General features: G+C 38.3%; 1 protein-coding gene across 2 annotated transcripts in view; it reads left to right on the forward strand.

Annotated features, from left to right (window-relative positions):
- Positions 1-6,947: 6,947 nt before the first annotated feature.
- Positions 6,948-21,868, forward strand: part of STXBP5L (syntaxin binding protein 5L) — a gene marked incomplete at both ends in the record, with an annotated part of 190,624 nt that continues 175,703 nt past the window's right edge. For both annotated transcript variants that reach the window (XM_084305075.1, XM_084305076.1), the window contains 2 exons: positions 6,948-7,139; positions 21,388-21,485. In XM_084305075.1, the coding sequence (XP_084161201.1) occupies positions 6,948-7,139; positions 21,388-21,485 (290 nt within the window). The remainder of the gene's footprint in view (positions 7,140-21,387; positions 21,486-21,868) is intronic.

Raw genomic sequence — 21,868 nt, forward strand, 5'->3', positions numbered from 1 at the left:
ACAAGTAGTCCAGTCCTAATTGAGACCTTTGTTAGTGCAGAACCTAGTAAAATGAACTAACAATTTGGAATACATTACCTGTCACTTCAAATGCCACTGATAATTTGCAGAAAAACTCGGAGCAATAACAGAAAAAGGCATAAAACGTCAAACTTGTAGCTAAGCTGACAACAAAAAGAATACTCAGTGTGAATTATAGTCCTCCCGATTTGCTAAATCTCTTACTGATTCTGCTTTAATAAAGGATCTTGTTCTCTCAAGGGATTTAAATGCAGTAGATTATCTAACACGCTCAATTAATATTCCTTATTTGAAAGCTTATCCTTGATGACTTGGAAATCTGTGATCTCTTGCTAATGCATTTGGGAGAGTGATTGGTGAGTTTGGTAATCTGGCTACATATTCCCCGGCTTGTTAGGCAGTTGGTCAAGGACCCCAGCCTGTCTTTCTATTTTCATATTTTTTTGTAGCTGTCTTTTATTTATTTATTTATTTATTTTGAAAGCTATTCTGAGAACTAATAACAACTGACTTTGAAAAGGCATCAGTTGCTGCTGTTTTGCAGCTCCTAAGGAAGATGGGAATGTTCAGAAGGGAAAAAGCATCAATGAAAACATTTTGCAAAAATTTCAGAAAAGGTACATACTGATCAGAAGTCAGACATATGTTTGGCGGAAATTAAACCCTTAGGGCAGGAAGATAACAACTTTGTTTTCTGACAGTCTGTGCCAGTTACGAAAAATATTTTAATGAACCATTGCACCTTTAGATACATCGGAAGTCCAACAGCTTCAACCCCCATCAGGTACACAGGCTGGATTGCAAACCTGGGCCATCAGAAGTCCAAATAGCCTGGCTCAGAGCAGGGCCTGGGAAAGACAGACAGTTTGGGTTAGTCATTACTGATGGGGCAGGAGGGGAAAGACAGAGCTAAGCTATGTGACAGCTACTGATCTGTACAACGAAGCATGAAGAAAAGGGCATAAGAAGGAATAGAAAACTACACGGTGTACAAGGCAAGCTGGCTGCAGAGGGAATACCAAAAAGTTAGCCCGGGAACTATGATAAAGGCTAATAAATCTGAGGCTAAACTAAGAGGACGGAAAATGGGATAAACACCCCTGTACAGTGGTTTCTTGTCTAGCAACTAAACAACAAGACTTCAGACCTCGGGTCTCAGGTTGCAAAACAGAACCTCGTTATGAGACCAAGCCTCCTCAGTCTTGCCACAGATACACACGGATCAAAGAAGAAATTTCTGTAACCTCTGCCACCATTAGTGATTAACCAGTAAAGGAGAATCAAAGCATCCCTGCGCTGCCATCAGAAAAGATCAGAGCAGTGGTAGCATAGTTGTACACCCTTATGCTAAACTAGTAGTCTGTGTCCACGTGGTATGTGGCATATACCAACTAGCCTTGTATTCACCCATCCTTTTAGGCAGGTTTTGTGTCCCAGGCAAGGCCCCACATTGTCATGATCAGAAATGAAGCTATATCGAGTAGACATACCAGTGTTTCATGTCTTTGCTATAGCAAAAGTACGGCAAGTAACTGTGGTGCAAATAATCACTGAGACTTCCATCTTTTCTGTGCCTCCTGTTACAGCCTGTACTCCACAGTCTGTCAGGAAAGTCTAACCAAGTCTACATCAAGTCCCACTTTTTAATCTGTGGAGAACCCTCTGCAAGAAATACATTGCTCTACTGCAACAGGCCAGTACGTAACCACTCACAACTGTAGGCCTGCTATTTAGATAGCTTGTGATATTTCTTCATTGAGATACGCAGCCCTTCCTGGGTAGGGAATACATCTGAGATATAACTCAACAGGCCACAACGACGAAGTGATATCCTATGCCTGAGCAAACCCCAAGGGTTCAAGTGGGTGCAGGACCTTCCCTTTCAACAGAAATGAGAAAGGATCAGCTGAAGCCGTGACGCATAACTATCCACAGAGTGATTTACCCCTGCACTTGGCCCAGTGCACCAAGTAGAGTTCTTGTTACAAAATGATATCCTCCATTTTGCGGACACGCGTCTCATCTGCTCACAGCCTCTTCAGTATAAACGCTGGTCTCTGTGTCTGGATAAGAGATCTAATTTTCCTGGTAAATATTTCCATCCTGTACTTGTGGGGAAAAATAATTAAAAAAAAAAAAAAAAGGTGAGGGTATAACGTATTAATATTACATGAGGAAGATGAACGATTTTCCTACCCATTGACACCACCGAAACGGCACTACTGTTTTTCAAGTCGTGGTATCTATGGCCCCTAAGCATCCAAAGATCCTGAAATTGTAGATTTCCAGCCTTCTAATGCTAATTTTTAAGAGCTTTCTGTGTAGCTACAAGTTTGAAGGCACCCAGGAAACCTCAAGTTATTCCAAGATGATGGAATGACACGGGTAATAACAGGCCTGAGTACAGCATCTCCAGTAATCCCAGACAAAGCAGTGACGTTATGCGAACGAAACCAGTCGCGCTATGTGTGATTCAATCAATAAGGAGTTAAAGGGTAGGAATATAATGAAAGCAAGCCCACATGGCTTTATGGAAACAAATCTTGACAAGCAGGCCTGACTTCACTTTCTGATGAGATTACAGGTTTGTTTGATCAAGGTAACCACACAGATGTGATATACTTGGACTTTCCTAATGAATTTGATTTAGTACTGCTTGACATTTTGATTAAAACATTAGCATTATATAGCCTTAATAAAACACATTAAATAGATTAAGATCTAGCTAATTGATAGAGTTCAGCAAGCTGTTCTAACCAGATACTCAGTGCTGACTGGGGATATTTTTAGTGGGGTTCTGCAGGCAGGAACACTGTGCTTGCTGCCGTGCAATGTTCTCCTCTAGTGCCTGGAATTACACAGAAACATGGGTGATATTGGCAATTGTCCCAAAGTCTGAAGAGGAACGGGCAGTTATGGAAAGTCACCGTTTTGCCTGCATTGGCATAAATGGGTTTCTGGTACCTGACTTCATCCCTTCTCTTCATTTATGCACAAGCGTGAAGGTTCTCTTGTAGGATATGCTGCTGGGAAAACAAAGGTATCTCTGATGGCTCATAGATTTTAACTACTAATTAATGTATTAAAAAAGGGAGCAGTAGGAATCATTAAAAAGTGCAAACCGAAACTAGAAACCACATATGGAAGATCTTTAAAAGGCAAAGGAGCCTTACTGCCCACCTCTGCACCGTGTTTTTATTTAAATTACCAAAATTAAATAATAATAATAACAACAATAACAACAATAATAATAATAACAGTAATAATAACAACAATAATAATAATAAAAACAGAGATTAAAATATATTTGCACTTAACAAACTCAGGAAGTTCTACCCCATTGGCTGAAACAGAATTTACTATCAATAAATAAATAAATAAATAAATAAAGGCAAAAATACCCCAAAGAGAACTTCAAAAAAAACATTAAAGGTCAGTCCTTTCCAAACCGTACACAATCTCTGCTACTATCACATTCTGGTCAGCCGATCTCAGCACATCATGCCTGATTCTCCATTTTCTTTGTCAGCTCTTAAATCAGACTAAGATTAGATAAAGCTGAATTAATACTGGTCTCCTTTGCTAGGCTTGGTTCCTAGCAATTTTATTGATGTTACTGCATTAATAAAATGTAGTCACAGGGTTACCTAAGCAGAAAGCAAAATTAAGAGTTCATACTAATTTTAATAGCGTAGACTGTAAAAGATGCTGTATTCCTCAGCAACATCTTGCTAGCAAACTGTTACATGTCTAACACTTGGTTCCTCTTTGACCTTGCAGAACAAGATGACTGATAAAAGAAATTACCCAGAAGAAAACACTGAAGAATAGACTCTCTCCTTGTATTATCTAAAATAGATTCAGATAGATACATCCCACAGTGCACTGGGGTATCTTATTTCATTTGTTATATGTCTATTTAATATCTAAAATCTCTCCACATTTTCATCATTTTACAAAGCTATTATTAATACTCTTGGTGTCAAAACTGCCCAGCCCCAGAAGTATCCTACTAAACATCCACAGTACCACCTAAACTCAGTGCAAAACACTGACTGAATGCCTCACCAGACAGCTGCTTTTTTCCCAGATAAAGAATTTTTTCTTTGTCAAAAAGAAATTAGAGTTGTTTTTTTTTTTTATTATTATTATTATTTTTTCCTGTTGTCACTTTTTAAAATTTTATTTTAATTTTTTAAACACCAGAACTCCTCACCAGCTAGGTCATCCCTGCTTCTGGTGCTTCTGGATTTGTATTCAACTTAGAGCTAAGTTTTCAAAAGGTACCTGCATGCCTTGTATGCACAAGTGAACTGAAGTATTTTACCTAGTGTTTTAAAACAGACATGCACAATGTTTTGCTATGACAGTATCTTTTTTTTTTTTTCCTTTCTTTCTTTCTTTTCTTTTTTTTTCTTTCTACAAGTTTATTTTTTATCTGCAATTCTGCAGTGTGAGGTTATGAACCCTTTTGAATACTCTGAGATGACAGATAATCCTCAATACCCAGATCTTAGTACTGATAATCTGAAAGGCAGATGTTGATATTCCAAAAAACGTACATATCCTATTCTATTTCCAAAGGCATTTTATCATTCTTCTAATTTCAATCTTCACTTTTCTTCACTTAGAACTAATTATCTTATCCACTTTTCTCCCTCTAGCATCCCTGACTCTCAGTCTATTCTCTTTTTTGCAAGTCCGTCCATGACATTTTCTTCATCCTAGTTATCTCATTTTTAACCTTATCTTTCCCTTTCACATTTACAATTCATGTTCTTATCTTTTGTGTTTTGTTTTGTTTTTAATTTTTTACTTTTTTTTCCTCACATGTTTTGCCTGTAGTGAGCACAAATCAGTAGGACGTGGCATTAGGACATGGCATTCTTCAAATAGCCTCAGTTGAGTTTTGACTTTTCCTTATTCTCCAAAACCCTTCATTTACATCTTTACAGATTTGCTTACTCAGTGCCATCCTCTTTTTCACTCTGTCTCCTAGCCATAGTCCTTACATATCTTGTTTCCCCTAACAAATCCCGTTCCTTTTTCTGGCTACAGAACCCTTTCCAGTTTCATCAGCAACGTATCCTTTATTTTTCAACAGGACGCGAGTCAAGCTTTATTCCTTGAACTTCACTGGAATCTTTTTATTGTTCAGATGGGGAGCACTAAAATCTTTTGGAACACAAACAGATGAGCTGAAAAATAAACACACGGAGCTCAATGTATGAAGCTGAAACAAATATTACCTTCCAGAAACATAGGATTCACAAAAAATAATAATAATAATAAATTAGGCATTATGAGTACCAAAAATGATATAAAGCACGCCTGAAGAAGCTGCAAAATGTGACCAATGTGTATCACTTGTGTGGTTTTATTATACAGGAGATGCTACATATTTAGTGCCACACAGAGTGAGTTTGTTCCTCACACTGTTTTAGTCACTTCTGAGCTTCCAGCCACGTTGACAGCGCCACGTCATGAGTCACTGCTAATAGCTGCCTTCTCATTTCTGACCTGGATAAAACTTTTTATGGAGTCTTGTGCACGGGTTAATGTTTCTGTAGTCACATCCCACATTGGAGATGCCACTCTATGTCACCTGTATGTGCTCGGGATAGGGTTTGGGTGACCAAACGGTGGAGGTGCGTTGTTTCACCACAGTGGTTGGGACGGCATCGCAGCAGCCGTTACTGGTGGCAACGGCAGAAGACCGTTTTCTGCCACATTTTGTGTCTGCTCCATGCTCCACACAGCACAGGGGGGGAAAAAGCAGAGCAGGGGTGTTGTGGGGCGGCGTGTGAGGTGAGGTGAGGGGGCTCAGGGTGCGCACGTCCCCCCGGCGCCCCTCACGGCGCTGCCACAGCGCCAACGGCCAACGGCCAACAGCCGCCGCTCGCACCGCATTGGGGCGGGGCGTCGTGAGGGGAAGGCGAAAGGGGAGGGAACTCGGCGGGGCGGCGCTTCCCATTGGCGGGAGCGCGTGCTCATCTCACCCAGCACCGCGCCCATTGGCCCGCTCTCCGGCAGCCGAGCCAATGAGAACACCCCGCCCCTCCCCGAGCTGTCAATCCCCCAGGCTTCGCCCCGCCCCTCCCGGGCTTGGGGGCGGGGCTTTCAGCACCTCGGAGAGCGGCCGCTCGCCGCGGGGCCGTGCCCGCCGCCCGCCGCCGCCCCGGGCTCGCGCTCCCGCTGCCGCTCCCGCCCCGCGCTCGCGCCGCGGCCGTTAGCGCCGACCGTTAGCGGCGGCCGTTGGCGGCGGTCGCCTCAGGGCCGGCGGCTGCCGCAGGAGGGCGGTGGCGGGGCGAAGGGGAGGGGGGAAAGGACCGTGGCTGCCGGCTCCTGTGGCGCTGAATAGCCCAGCCCCGCAGGGCAAACAAACCTTCGGCCGCGGGAAGAGGGAGAAGGGGATGGAGCCCGCTCCGGCAGCGGCAAGCTGAATTTTTTTTTTTATTATTTTATTTTTATTATAAATATAGATATATATTTCCGATTTTCGCCTTCGCTTCCCATTTTTTAACCCGCTGCTCGATGGGGGCTTGGGGAGCGAGGCGGGTGGCGGTTGCTCCGTCGCTCCTCCGTCTCTGAGCATCAACCGTAGCTCCGCTGCTTGAGGATTTTTATTTATTTATTTATTTATTTATTTATTTATTTATTTATTTATAATTATCATTATATCGTTATCATTTCTGGAGGGGGCTGCCCGAGCAGCTCGCACGCCCGACAGAATGAAGACTTCGCGTTTTTCCGTCAATTACACCTAACGCCGGGTCGGCACTAAAGTGCTGCCTCACTCGGAGGACCGCCACAGACTTTCCCCGCTACATGTAGCCGGACCCGGTACGGCGCAGCCTTTCTCCCACCCCCCCACCTACCCCCCCCCCCAACAACCCCTGCACATCTTCCTGACAGATCTTTCCGAAATGAAGAAATTTAATTTCCGCAAAGTTTTGGATGGTCTGACCGCCTCCTCGCCCGGTGGCAGCGGCGGCGGTGGCGGTGGCAGCGGGGCTGGCGGCGGCTCCGTGCACCCGGCAGGGACTGCAGGGGCTGCGGGGACTCCCCGAGAGGAGGTCCAGGAGACGCTAACTTCAGATTATTTCCAAATCTGTAAGGTAAGGGCTGTAACCTTTATTCATCTCTACTACGGCAATAATAAACGCTACTCTGTGTGTATGTGTTTCTGTGTTTTGTTTTTTTTTTGAGGGGGGCAGCAATGTGATGCCAAGAAGCCTTTTTACTCGGGAACTGCAGTGGTTGTATAAGGACTTTGGAAATGAGAGGACAGCTCTCGTGCTCTGTTTGTCTGTGGTTCGGTTTTGGTTCGTTTTCTGACTGCTGCAGAGTTGGGGTAGCCAGGAAATTCGTAAAGCCTTGATTTCAGCATCCAGGGGCCAATCTGGAGTTCACTCTTGGGCTCCAAACTAGTAGCAAGATTGTGGACAGAAAAGCAGATCAATTGGTGCTAGTACAAATAATGTTTACAAGTCATCAGAAATTCGAAACAGTGTGTATCTACCCCCCTCCTCTCCGTTACCATCCTCTCTCCTTTCCCTTCTCTCCTTTTTTTTTTTTTAAGAAGAAGGCACGAGCTGGAAATAAAAAGACAGTGCAGTTATTGCTGAACATAGCATATTAATTATTTCTGAGAGATTGGATGTAGATCTAGGGTGTTTTGTTTTGTTTTTTTTTTTTTTTTTTAGCATCAGTACTGAAGACTGTGATTATATGACAGTAAACTTAGTGGAACAGCATAAATATTAAAAGTTTCCAAATTTGTTTAGCATTGGCTCTTACATATTGGTTAGGTTCTTCAGTGGAAATTTTCTTTGAATTGCAAGCATAAGGTATCTCTGTGGTTTTTATGTTTTGTGTCTGCTTTCTGCAACAAAGCTTTCAGCATAATTCTTAAGTGCACAAGTAAAAACAGCACAAGCTACTTGGTATTTTTGACTAACCCTGCAATACTAAACCATACTTTCGTAATGAAGATGGAGAAAGAGAGGTGGTATTGTTATTCTCTAGTCCTATTCTGTTATCTTTAACTTTGACATTAATTCTGTTGACTTTGCTAGAAGTTCTGTTGGCTTCAAAAGCAGAATTTTTAACTAATGCAATTTACATCATTATAAGTAAACGAACTTCACCTGCTAAGCAGACTTTCCTTTCATTAGTCAGATACCAACTGATTTGAAATCTGGGTTATAGTCAACTCCAGCACATTTTCATTTCTATTTGTGTTTGAGGAAGAAGGAAGAAATATGCACGATCAAGAGAAGCCTGTAAAACTGTTTGTGTGCAGATCTGTCCCAGTGAAACACAGCTTTCATAATCGCAGATGTCATGATTTTAACTCAGTTCTGTTTTCAAATACAGCTAGTGTCAAAACTCTTGGAGGGTTCAGGTGAAGAATGATAAGCCCCCATGATTTAAAGAGTCAGAGACCTTCAGAAGAGGTTACACATCGTCCTAATTTTTAGAGGTTTTTGGTTCTTTGCCACCCTGACCCAATGCAGGTTCAGGCCTTTTGAGTCCAATGAATCTGTAGTTTAACAGTCCCAGTGATCAGTCCATTGCAATCATATCTGTTTGCACCAGGGTTGAATTTGACTCCATGTGTTCATGTACATAGTAATACAGCATTTTATGAAATTCAGAATAGTGATTTCCCATTTTTGTCACTTGAGTAAAAAGATAATGCAAATAATCAAGATACATTAAAATATCTTTAGAAGGTCTGACATTTTAAGAATTCTGAGTAATGGTACAGTGAACACAGTTCTTCATTGCATAGTGCTGAAGATCTGTATTTTGTATGATATATTTTATGTTGCGTGGTATATTTGCCAAAATAGACAACATATGATTCAGAAACAAAAGCAGTTAATTCTTTGCCTTATGTATTTCCCGTCTTTGGCTTGGTATTACTTGAAAACAGTTGTTTTATGTTTCCCAGTAGGTCTGTCAGAACTTAGGTGTATAGGAATACATTATTTTTAGAAGATTTAAGTAGGCAATACTCGCCTGTCTTTTTCAATTAGAAGACTCAGCCGTCTGGTTGAAATGTTCTTCACAAAGTAAATATTTGGATAGGAGAGCTTTTGGTTGCAGCAGCACTTGCTTATGAATGCACGGTACTGCAGAAGTCCACTCTATGTTATACAAAACACCGGCTTCCTTTTTTCGAGGCACAGAAGTGTACTAAAAGCAAACTTCCCCAAATATTCCATGATTATGTGTTCATAACATACCGCAGTGTGCTTATTCAACAGGCTCTACTTAATGAGCTATATTGCTGCTTCGTGCCATTACAAGCAGCTCTGAGTGAACCAACAAAAGCCCACAGGCCCCAGTCCTGCATTATGCACTAAGCAAGTGGACCAAAGGCAGTGGGACTCTGCGCAGGCGCAGGGTGGAGGATCTGAGCCATAATTTGTACCTCAGTCAATTTGAATTAAATGAAAAATACGTACAACAAAGCTTCGCCTTCCCCAAGCTTTATTCATAGAACTTCTGTGTTTGTGGTGTCTTTTTTTTTTTCATGTCAAGTTACATAAGTAGTTCAGGCTGCAATTTAAGGATCCACGGTCTGTGATCTGCTGCACACAGAACTGAGTAAAGCTAACAGCAGTTTTGGTTTGTTATGATCTGCAGGATCATGTCAGATAGGCTCATAGTCTGAGTAACACCTCAAACCATTTTTTCCTTCATTGCTGATTATTAAATCTTCATTTAGATATGAAACATAAAAGCTGACTCATACGTAAGAATTAGAGGGCCTTAACCTCCATTCTTTACTTAAATTGCCTTTTTTTTTTTTTTTTAAGTTTGTGAGAGTTCTTCTTTTCTTGACTAAACATACAGATCTGTTCCTCTAGCAGAAAACATCAAGTTTTATTGGTAACGTTCCTGGTATTATTAGCAACACACCTGAAAGATGTCTCTAATTTTTGACATTTTTGGTATGCTTATTACCATGGTGTCTTTTCAAGATAAAATTAGAACTTAATAGAAGTATACTGAATATTTCATTTTATAGTGAGATGTTCACAATGAGTTACTTTGTCCATTTATATTTGAATCATTAATGTAGTCTTCTGTATTGAAAGACTATAAATGAAATATTCTTGAAATTATTACGTATGAAATTACTGCAGCCTTTTTTAAGCATCATAAATTTATGTGTTGGTAGCTGTATTAATGAACTGGTGTCATCCTTTTTAAAGTATTCACATAAGGTGAAATTTTGTCAGAACTGTATTTTATGACAACTGGAAGCTGAAGTATATGTCATTTTATATCTAGGGCTGCTCTTGGGATTGGGGTATCCACGCAGATATCATAAAAATATTGATTATTGTTCAAATTAATTGAATTGAATGTGTGAGATAGGAGCGTCATGTCCAGTAGAATATGTTAGTAAAGTTTGTAATAATCATAATGGGGGTAGATCTAATTTCCTCTTTTATTAAGGATTTTCTGGGCCAGCCTGTGTTTGGTCATAATGTGTAGAAATTAAAATACAGCAGTGGGTAGAGATCTCCTAGTATTATAGGAGTTGGGGAGATAACATTTAGGATGTTGGAAATCATTTGAATATAACTTTGAGCAGAAAGAACATAAATGGAGAAAATGGTGATTTTCTTCCTTTTGCAAAAAGGTCATACTTAGGGGATACTGCAGTTTGGGGAAAACTGAATAAAACTGAGGGCATAGATTTTTTTTGAAAATACATGTATAGTGTATATTCTCTGTGAAAATAAGTCTCCCATAGACAACTGCTTGAGCTCTTCTTGAAGAACAATTGTAAGGTTGAATTTGTAGTGCAAGATGTCAATAACTTTATGAAAAGAATGTTTGAAGTCAAGGCCACTGTTAGGAGCAGAGTAAGGGTTGCATTTTACTAGACCTACAGTTAGTCTTGGCCAGTGTGTTTTCTCTAACCGTAAGCAGCAGCCAGATATCCTATAAAAGATTTAAGAACCCCTGAAGTAAACTTCTCACTGAATTATTTCACAGACTCTGATGTTTTTGTGGCTACCTTTAAACCCTAAAGCATGCCATTTGTCTTCTCTCCAAAAGTGGTCTTAATGTGTTGTCACTGGGTAGTCTTGCTATGTAATAAACATCCCTTTGAATTTTGCTGTGTTATTCATATTGATAGCACAGTCATAGTTTCAGTATGCACATCACCCAATCTTTATGCAAAAACCCACAGAAGACAGAATAGTTTTAGAATATCGTTGAAACTTGAATGGCAGCCCTTGGCTGATTACAATTGTGGCTTTCTTTCACAACTTATCTTTAACAAAAACAGGCCCTCAAGATGCATCCAATCAGCAGGCATATTTCAAAGACAACATTCCCTTTTATGTTTACTGCTAGCATTTCTCTCCTTTGGGATCGTGGCTATAATAGAAGCTGTTCTGGTTCTGGCTGAACTCCTCTTTCATGGAGTGACATTATGTAAAAACATTTTGATTTAGGTACTTCAGTTTATAGTGCCAATTTACATACCTTAATTATCTGGATTTCCTATAAGGTGGTCTTAAATTTTCGTTCCCAGGTTTCAGAGACAGTAATACTTTATTTTGATAACCTATGAAAATGAATGTTTAGCCCCTCTGATAGAAGTCAAATAGCTACTTTAAAGTATGTGCAACATGAAGATGCATTTCAGTGGTAATAAAATTCATTTGGATGGGTTTCCAAATGGCAGTTTAAGAACAATTGTGCGGTAGCGCAGAATTCTATGTTTGGTTATGAAGAATAAAAAAAATTCTTTGCTATAAGTTGCCCATAATGTTTTAGTTAGCTTGAGTTTGTTTGTTTGTTTGTTTGTTTTCTGTGTTGCATCATTAGGAAGGTCACAAAGGGCCAAAGAGAAATCTGTGTGAAGATTTACATTTCAGAGAAAACCCATTTTAAATTAAGTATTAAACCTTACTCATATCCAAAACTACAGATTCATAACTGACACTTCTGTAATCAGAGTACAGTAGTATTTATGATGTGTGATGAGCATCATGTATTTTTCTTTTTAAATGTTTGTATTATTTTGAAATAGGGTTCATCAGGAATAAAGAACATAGCACATTAAAAGCTTCTTTTTTTAAAGAAATTTGAAGATGTAAGTAGATGTAGTAGTACAACTGGATACTCTTGTTTTGTTTCATTCAAATAAAATACCTATCTTCTTGAATTACTATATCTCACTGTTAATCAAATATGAATTCTAATTGTATTAATGCAGACCTTTCAGGACCAATGCATGCAATTACAACTTCAAAACTGTTTAAAGAATTTTAAGGTCGCAAAACAAACCACTTTAAAATTCCAATTTTCTTATGTTTGCTTGCAAATACAGCTTTTAATCACATGATCCCACATTTCTTCTGTGGTCTTATTTAATAGAACATAGTGTTTGCTGAATAGAAAGCACTTCAATGTTTCTTTGCATTCTTAGAACTCAGAGCATACCCATATATTAAGTTACCCACGGGCTTTCTCAGCAGAAGTGCTCATCACAGTAGTTTTGAAAGCGTTATAAACATTAATGAATTGATCTTCACAGTATTTCTGTGAGATGGAGGTATCCTTATTTCTGCGATAAAGATTAGGAATTGAGACACAGAAGATCCACAATGCCAGATTGTCTAGTCTCCACTGTTTTGAGTGTCCAGCTTGACCTGCTTTAAATCCGTATTTTTAGCATACACTTTTATAACAATTACGTCTTCCAGTTATGCCTTTCATTGTTCTTAACATTCTGTTGCAAGTATCCTGCATATCTACAGACTTGCTTTTAGACTAGTTATTCATTCTGACAATTTATATGTCCACATTATATAGTCATAATGGCTGATTTTCCTTCATGTCTCAAATGACTGTAGATTAAATTCTGGCTTCAGACTGGACCTCTGAATTGTACCTAAAATGTCTGAATTTCATGAATCTCCATAACCACAAATTCGTCATTGACAAAATGGAAACATTAATGGCCACACATAAAAAGCTTAATTCATATCTCTTATTGTATAACTATGTTTTGTCCATAGGACAGCCCAGACTGTACTATGCATGGAGTGTGGCAAAAGTTCTTTAACAAAAAAATATAATTAATCCCTGTAAGAGGGGGAAAAATCATGTTGCAGAGATTATTTTAGTTTGTTGATGTTCTATTTTTTTTTCTGCATTCTGAAGTTGACTTAGCATTTTTAGAAATATTCTTTTACTGTAATTTGGTGTGTCATTTCAAGCGTTGTTTTTTATACAAGAATTCCTCAATATGAAACGTGGAACACTTGGATAAAGAATTGAAATTCAACATACACTTTTTCCTCAAAAGAAAGAGAGAATGGCCCTTCTCAGTGAAAGTATTTATTAAGTGCAGCTTGAAAACCTTGGTGTTCAGGGGTCAATTTTTCACAGGCACTTGACCGTCATGACAGAACTTCTCATTTTGCTTCCTTGACCTGGTGATGGGAATCCTCAGATATCTTATAAATGGTCAAAACCTATGCGATGTACCGAGGCAGACAAAGCTTTCACATTCACAACCCACAGGCCTGTCCCCTACAATTGGGTGTGGTGATGCTGTCTCTCATCCTGTGATAACTGTACTGAGTTTATACCTCGGATTTGTTTTTGTTTTTGTTTTTGTTTTTTTTCTCACAAAGTTAATCCCCATACCCAGGTTTTCTCTTGTTGTCACTCTTTGTGTCCCATCATTTTTAGCCCCTTAACTCTTATCCCCTGATAGAGGGAACCAGAAATGCTGTATATAGTGAGACTACAGCTACAACTGAGAAAGTTTCTCACTGCTGTAGTGGGAAAAGCAATGTTGGCTCTTCTAGGAGGGTGGAAGAAATTCAATCTGGATTGCTTGTATCTCAGGGAGTTTTCTAATCATAAAGCTGTCTTGTAAAACATTGGATGTATAAGCAATGTCCTCAGTGCAGGTGGACTAAATTTAAGATAGAATCTTCTAGTTATGCTTCTCATTGTGGAAAGTTAGTATTGTCACTTTATAAACAGCAAAGGAATCAGTAGAGAGGTGAACAAATGTACCCAAAGCTATGTGAATGCACTGGTTTATTGGCTATACTAAGAAACTATGTTTATAAAAGCAGCTTATATGGATATATTAATTTGTCACAATGTATGTTAGAATCATGATAGGGGGAAGTTAGAGGACTGTGTGATTAGAAGAGTAAGTAATGTGCATCTGTGGAAAGAAGAGAAAGTGATGTTGTTAGGTACAGATGGCTGGTAAACATGCTCAAATGTAATAAGATGTTATCTTTGTACAGTGCTGTGTCCATTTCTAACAGTTCACCAGCAAAGACCATGAATAGTAAAAAAACAGTAGAGACAATCTGTTGCCTGTAGCTAGGGTCAAAGTCTGAAGAGGTGCACTTTTATGGTTCCATTGCAGTAATATATACTGTATTCAGTACTGGAAAAAAAATGACCCTTAATATTTAGAGGTTTGAGTTAATGAGTGCATGTACTCACAAGTAGCCCTATTGAATTTAGTGGGATATTGTGCAGATATAGGTGTATATGGTAGCATGCCTTCCTCCAGAATTTGATTCTAAGCAATTAAACATTGTTACCTATATTTCATAAAAACATCTCCTATATGTAAGAATGCTAATGTTGTGAAGTCAAATATCGGAAGTCACATCCCTAATTCAGCTATTGTAGAAATACTATATATGTTTGTATGTCTGGCAATCTAGTCTTTATTGCATCTTATTTTCTTGAAATGTCTGCTTATGTATTGTTCCTGTCATCCATCACATTTAGTTTAAACAGTACACAAAGCGTTGGATGGATGGATGGATGGATGGATGGATGGATGGATGGATGCTGTTCTGTGTATGTTCTTTGCCACAGTTCCTGTGAGTAAGGTTCTGTATTATCCACTGGACATCACCAAAGTCATAAATTGTGAACTCTGAACCTCTACCTTGCACAACCCATTCCACCTATTGTATCTTTTAAGGGTGTGTGTGTGCTTTCAGTTACACCTGCCCAGCATCAGTTTTATTACAGATCCATTCCATCGTAGCTGTGGATAAAAAGTTAATTGTAGTAGGTCCAAAGAACCCTGGTTCATTCAACGTTTCTCCCTACATATATTTTTAATTGCTCACTGAGTGAGGCAAAGGCAGGAAAACTGTGATTATGTAAAATGGAGATGTGATTCTTATGATTTTTGGCTATTGTGTATTCACTTGTGCCTGCGAGCTATGCCCTTGCTACTGTTGTGGCCAGTACAGGAGGGAATAGTCAAGTGCAGGATTTGCTGGATTTCATTGCTGAGAGAGGGCAAAAAGCTGCCACAAAATATCTATGTTCCATTTGGAATGTATCTTCACCTTACATGAGTTGAGATGCTGGCCAGTATCTCCAGATTAAATTCTATATTCAACATACAACATATGATATGCATACAGCAAGAGGGTAGGAGAAGACTAATTACGAACTAATAATAAATAGTAAGCAATGTGGTAAATGCTTGTAATGAATAGCTAGTCTCACACAAGCAGGCAGGCCAAATTGAGCTTTGAAATCTGTGCACATTTTTTTCAAGTTATTTTACGTTAAAGGCAAAGGCAAATTTAGCTTTATTAAAGTCTGTGGCATTTATATATGATACACTACAGCTGATAGAAGGTTCTTCCATAAAGGGCTGATGTCCTATATCTTCCCAATAGTTTCACTAGCAAGAGTAGAAAGCCTCTTAAAGGATATTTACTGAAAAACGGATGCAATTCCTTCGCTACATTTTCCATTTTCCTTCCTTTTTGCATATTTCTCTTGCAATTTTTAAAATTGAAAGCCCTTTTAGAAAGAATGAGAAGGGAAGAGATGAAATCATTTCGCACCAAATGTCTTCGCTTGAAATCAGGATTTCTCCAAAAAGGGTAATACCTACCTTGGGATGATTGTATTCCAGAGTTACCCTTTCTATGCTATAAGTCTATGCAGTGCTAGATGTGGCAGGATGGTGCAGTTGTCAGGAGGTTTGCCACTGAACATTCATTTAAATAGAGCAAACAATACTAAAATCCATTCTGCTTTGAACTGGGAGGGGGAAGGTACACTGAACAATCTCCAGAATTCCCTTCCAACCTCACCTATGCTGTGAATTGCAACTAATGTAATATGGGGATCTATGTCATGTCATTTAGTTGTGGATTTTTCTGTCTGAATTATATTCACTTTCCATTTTTGACGTAGTACCCTGTTTCAGCAAACAGTCAGGAGGGTAATACTTTTGAAATTCAGAAGGCCTTATTTTCCTCTTAAATTGACTATTTGTATCTATATGAATCCTACATGAATAGGACAATTCTGATTTGATAGTGTTTAACATCCAGTTTGCAGAACTGAAAATGGCAGTGGAAAGTCATATTTCTGAGGTTTCTGCAGATGGTTTTGTAATGAAAAGAGCAACTTCAGTGAAGATTGTAAGATTTATTTTTCATTTTAGCTATTTGTTTTGTTTGTTTAAGTAATTGTCTGAAAGATGCATTTGGATTTACTATTTTGGGGCCAAATAATGCCTTTTTGAACCAGCTGATATTATTATCTGCCTTCACAACCTGTTGTGGTGACAAGTTTCAGGAGTTCATTACTTGTTGTGTAAGGAAGTGTTTTCTTTTTCTGTTTTAAACTAATCTTTCACTTGTTTTCTGTGGCTCTGTGGATTTGCTGAATAACGGGTCCACTTTCAGCTTATCCACCCTCTCAGTTCAGTAAATCTCAGTCGTATCCTCCCACAGCCTTCTCCTCTCCAAATTGAAGTCCCAGCATTTGGAGCTGCTCCTGGTAAGGCTTGCCTCCATCGCATTGAGCATTAGCTGCCTTACCTGTTTCACTTCTGACACCACTGATTCTTCAGGTGTGAAGACCAGAGGTGTGTACGATACTTAAGATAAGGCCTCACAAAGGTTTTATCTAGCAGCAAAATGATGCCCTCCATGATATTCTATATACTACTTCTGAAGATCTTCAACATTATTCAGCGTTTTGGGTTGCTGCTGCATATTAAACCAAAGGCTTCAGAGGAATGCCAACCACACCCACAAAGTCACTTTCCTGAGTTGTAAATGTTAGCTCTAAATTCAGCATTGTGTAAGCTTAGTGAAGATATATTTTTTCCTACATGCTGTATCTATCCATACTGCAGCTAGCTTACCACGTTTTTGCCCACTTAGTTTGATAAGGTCTTTCTGGAACTGGTTTCTGTAAGTACTGAATTTAACTACCCAAAAGAGCTTACTATCAGCTATGAACTTTGAAGATATTAGTCCAGTACCTTTTCTAGATCATTAAAGATAATGAATAATATTGATCCAAGAGCCAACCCATGGAGTACTCCACTTCTGAGTGTTCTTCATGGAAAAAATGCATTAAACCCTATCCTTTGTTTCCTGTTCTTTAACCAGCTTTCAGTCCATAAAAAAGCCTTTTCTCCAGTCCCATGGCAACTTTGTTTCTATGATAATTGCTCTGGAATGTTATTGGGAGGCTTATGGAAAACTCAGATATGTCCACATCCCTTTTATTTGCATGCATACTGACAACTTCATAGAATTACAGAAGACTAGTTAGACAGGACTTCCCATTGTAGAAACTCCACTACCTTCTGCAGACCATCTTCATACATGTGCTCCATGATCATAAACTTCATTTTACCATCTTGCAAGGGGTAGAAATCAGTCTGTAGCTCTAGAGTCCTTTTTGCAGATAATTTTTCCCATATGACTGTTTCTAGCTTTTATGTGCGGAGAGACACTGAGCAAAAGAACTATCCATAGGTATCTTTATCGTTAAAAAAAAATGTATAATTCGCTGTTAGAACCACCTGTGAACATGCTTAGATGCCCTGGCTCCTAGTGCAGGGTAAGAGCTAAATGGAATCCAAATTATACACCATGTGAAAAATTGCACTGGATGCTACGTATTACTACTAGTGAGACTGAAAAACACTGTGATATCTTAGACAGAATGGGACTGTTGTTATGTTCTGTACAGCATATTAAAATGTTCGTTGGTAGAATACTGGCAAGTCCAAATAATCAATTTCTTGTATTCATCTAGGTGAAATGGTTGTATAAAGGTTACTTTAATGATACGTACGTGCAATTCACTGTAAGAGTATTTGCTTGATGTGATTTTCATCACATTTAAAATAGCATAACAGAACTAAACGAGGATTTATGCTGAAATCATAGCTGCATTTGTAATTGTTCTGTTTCAAATAAAATGTTTCAAATATTGCATATAAACTTCAAACTTCATGTGCTAGGGAGTGCAGACTACCTCTAGAGACAGCATGCCAAAAAAAGGAGACATAAAAGAAAGCGGGATAATGTGGAGAAAAGCAGTCCTGGCTCCATCTGCTGTCTGCTCTTTCTCTCCCTTATTTTGGCACCTTCTTTTTTAGGATAGATAAGGATGGTTAAGGTCCTATGCTCATGAGAACACAGACTGATACGTTTCTGAAAAAAGGGTACTTTTTCTGTTTTTGACTGCTATTGAGATAGTTTATTTTGGGGAAAAAAAAAGGGGGGGGGGAGAAAAAAAAAGGAACAAACCAACTACTTTCCTTTGCATTTTCTGTTCACCATTGCTAGTTTTGGTCAATATCGTTCATATCTGACACAGCTCAAATGAAGTAGGAACATTTTTGTCACCCTCGGATCAAGTTAATTTTGTAACCTTCTCCTCTCCTTCGTTTGTATTAGTAAATGCTGCAAGGAAGTCCAGAAGCAGTGTTAGAATTGTTGCTCATTCTTACACATACAGTTCACACGAGTTCCGTTAATATGTAACAGAAAAATCTGTTTTCTCATGTCAATTTTTCCTACAGCCCTTGGAAACAGAAGGGTTGTTGGACTAAGTATAAGGAGAAGAGGCTGGGAGCCTGAAGTGCTACAGCTCATGCCTGTTCTTCTAGGCTTGATCTTCAGAATTGCCTCTGAGGCTGCTCTAATTCGTGCCAAAATCTCAAGTGTAAAGGCATCGTTTTCCATCTTAACTGTGTACATTATAGCTTGGCTCTCCTTCCAAGCTGTTTTTGTCCTTTATTTGGAGTCGTAATAAATATAAATATTTTACTTGAAAATTGTAATTTACTTGGAGGATCAATAGATGTCAAAAATATTTTTGTACTACAAATGGAAGAATTTTGCTTTCACAAGAACTTCCAGGCTGGAATAGGTATAAACACTCAGATTTGAAAAATGGCTGCAAAATAGAAATAACACTTTTGAGTCAATCCCCGAGTTCAGGGATATTTACTGAGGTATGATTCTGAAAATATGTACATTCCTGTGCCTCTTGAGAGTAGATCTGCCTCAAAACAAGGCCCAGATGAAATTTCTGAATGAAAAGTCTGACTGTATGTAGATTGCAGAAATACTGAAAATACAAAAAAGATGTAAATGCATAAGCAAGAATTACAAATTTTATCTTCACAATCCTAGATCTGAAAAGCAGAACTCTAAGCTCCACTGAGAGCTCAGCATCAGAAAGGCTTATTTTGACTGGAATTGCTAGAAATTCAAACTTTGTTATAGAGAGGATTTAAAAAAATAATAATTAAAAATAATCCTTTGTGGAATATGGTGGTGTTTGTTTGTTTGTTTGTTTTCTGCTAGGGAAGCATTTATTTGCAAGAGTACAGACATTTAAAATATAACAGAAAGTTAATAATGCAGTTAGGCACACTGGAAAATACAGTTCGTAATTCGTGACGGTTTTGTGACGTGAGAGGTAAAAGCATTTTTACAGTATATAAGTCTAGTCACAGCTTATGTGTCAAATATGAAATTATGTATTCTGAGTAATTCTGCCCCTTGAGAAGATGAAAAGGTTAAACACACATACATACAGATACGTGTATGCGTGCACACACAAACACAAAATAAACCAGATACAGAGTTGTGGAGTCTTTGGTAAGTGTCTACATTAACATAAAATGAGTTATGATTCAACAGCTTACTGAGCTAGCATATGCTTTTAGATTTTTGCAGTCTAGAAACTAGTAATTAGTTTTTTTTAAAGACATCCCTTATCAGCAATAATTAAGATACGAGATGAGTAAGGTTTCTCTTAAGGAAGTGTTTATTTGCTAAAAAAACATACATTTGGTTGTTCCCAAACTACTTGTGAATATCAGTTCAAGTGTTTCCATCTGGAATGAAAGAAAACAGAGTTTGAGTGAGACAGCTGTAGCAATCATCATCTGCCTTTTACTCAACAGGTCTGCAATTAAGGAATCCCTTTTGTAGAAGTTGTTCCACAGGGACTGCTGAATGCTTCAGCTGATACGGTTCATGAACAAGATAATCTCAAGAAAGATAAAATATCTGAAAATATTAAATTCCATTCAGTCCAAAGCACTTCGTCTCCAATCCTAACCATATACTAATACATAAATAAATAAAATGGAAAAAAAATGATACCTGTTACCCAATTGTAGGTAAACAATCACATCCATTAAAATTTGTTTGTTTGGTTTGGTACTATTTGTATTTGTATAGTTTAGTCAAGTTATTTTTAGTCTTTTTCTTGTGTTGGACTTTTCCATCATGAGATTCTTCCTCCGAACAATCTGGCAAGTCGTATTGGTCATAACTTCCAGGTTAAGATAACTTAAAATATTATTTCAGGCAGTCTTCAAACTCAAGGATGAATAGCATTACACTTAGTTCATTTATTCCCCAAGGTATCTCTGAAAAATGAGAATTAAAAGCATAGTATTGTAAATAAAGATTAAGAAAGGTTGAGTGGCTCAGTTGTTCATTTTGAGAACATCTTCTCTGTTGTCTTTGTTTTTAAAATTGATATTAAGGATTTTTGCCTTATCGACTCAATTCAGTTTATTGGTTTATTGGATTTCTTCCCCTGGACACGTTCCATTTCTGTCCACCGTGGCTGTTCTGGTGAGGCTGAGGTTGTTTGTTGCAGTGTTTTAAAAGCATATCACATGTCTTTTTTTTAATCTACAGTTACAGCTGCCTTGCATGTTGAGGTTGTCTTTCACTATACTATATAAGGAATATATACCAGTTGTACATTGGCATATGCTTTGCAATCTACTTTGTTACAGTAAAAACATATAAAATATCTGAGTAAAGAGCACGTCTAGAAATTGGCATGAGTGAAATTCACCTCTGTATTCAAAATAATGATACATTTCCAGAACAGTATTAAAATATATTGCAAATAATACAACATAAAGCAAAATGTAGATTATCCTCCTGTACATGTAAAATAAAACATACATGCTTTTATTTTTTTATTACATTTCATTCACTTTTTTCATTTGTTCTGTTTCAGACGGTTCGCCATGGTTTTCCTTATCTACCCACTGCCTTAGCTTTTGACCCAGTTCAGAAAATTCTGGCAATTGGAACAAGAACAGGAGCAATACGAATGTATCCTTTCATATTCATAATTTATATGATTTCTATGTATTTGTAATGCAGTGATGTGAATCATCTTTACATCTGCAAGCACTCAGGTAAGGTTGCAATTTATGATGCTATGTTACATCTCATTTTGCTTTGCTGTATGGACTGGAAAACGATGTGCTGTTGAGGAATTACCGTTAGTTTCTGAAAGCATCCAAAGGAAAAATTTTGAATGAGTTTCTGGTGTATTGTTTTGGCAAATACCGGTTAACATAAAGCAGAATTATTTTTTGTTTTCAGCAAGTAAAAGTAGAGATTTTTCAGTGTGTAAAGGTGAACTACAATGTGGTGATAAGCAAGGTGTAAATGTTGTCCTAGCAATAAATAAATTCACTACTGCAATGCAG

The sequence above is a fragment of the Netta rufina genome (assembly GCF_964035555.1).
Source record: "Netta rufina genome assembly, chromosome: 1".
NCBI classification, from domain to species: Eukaryota; Metazoa; Chordata; class Aves; order Anseriformes; family Anatidae; genus Netta; species Netta rufina.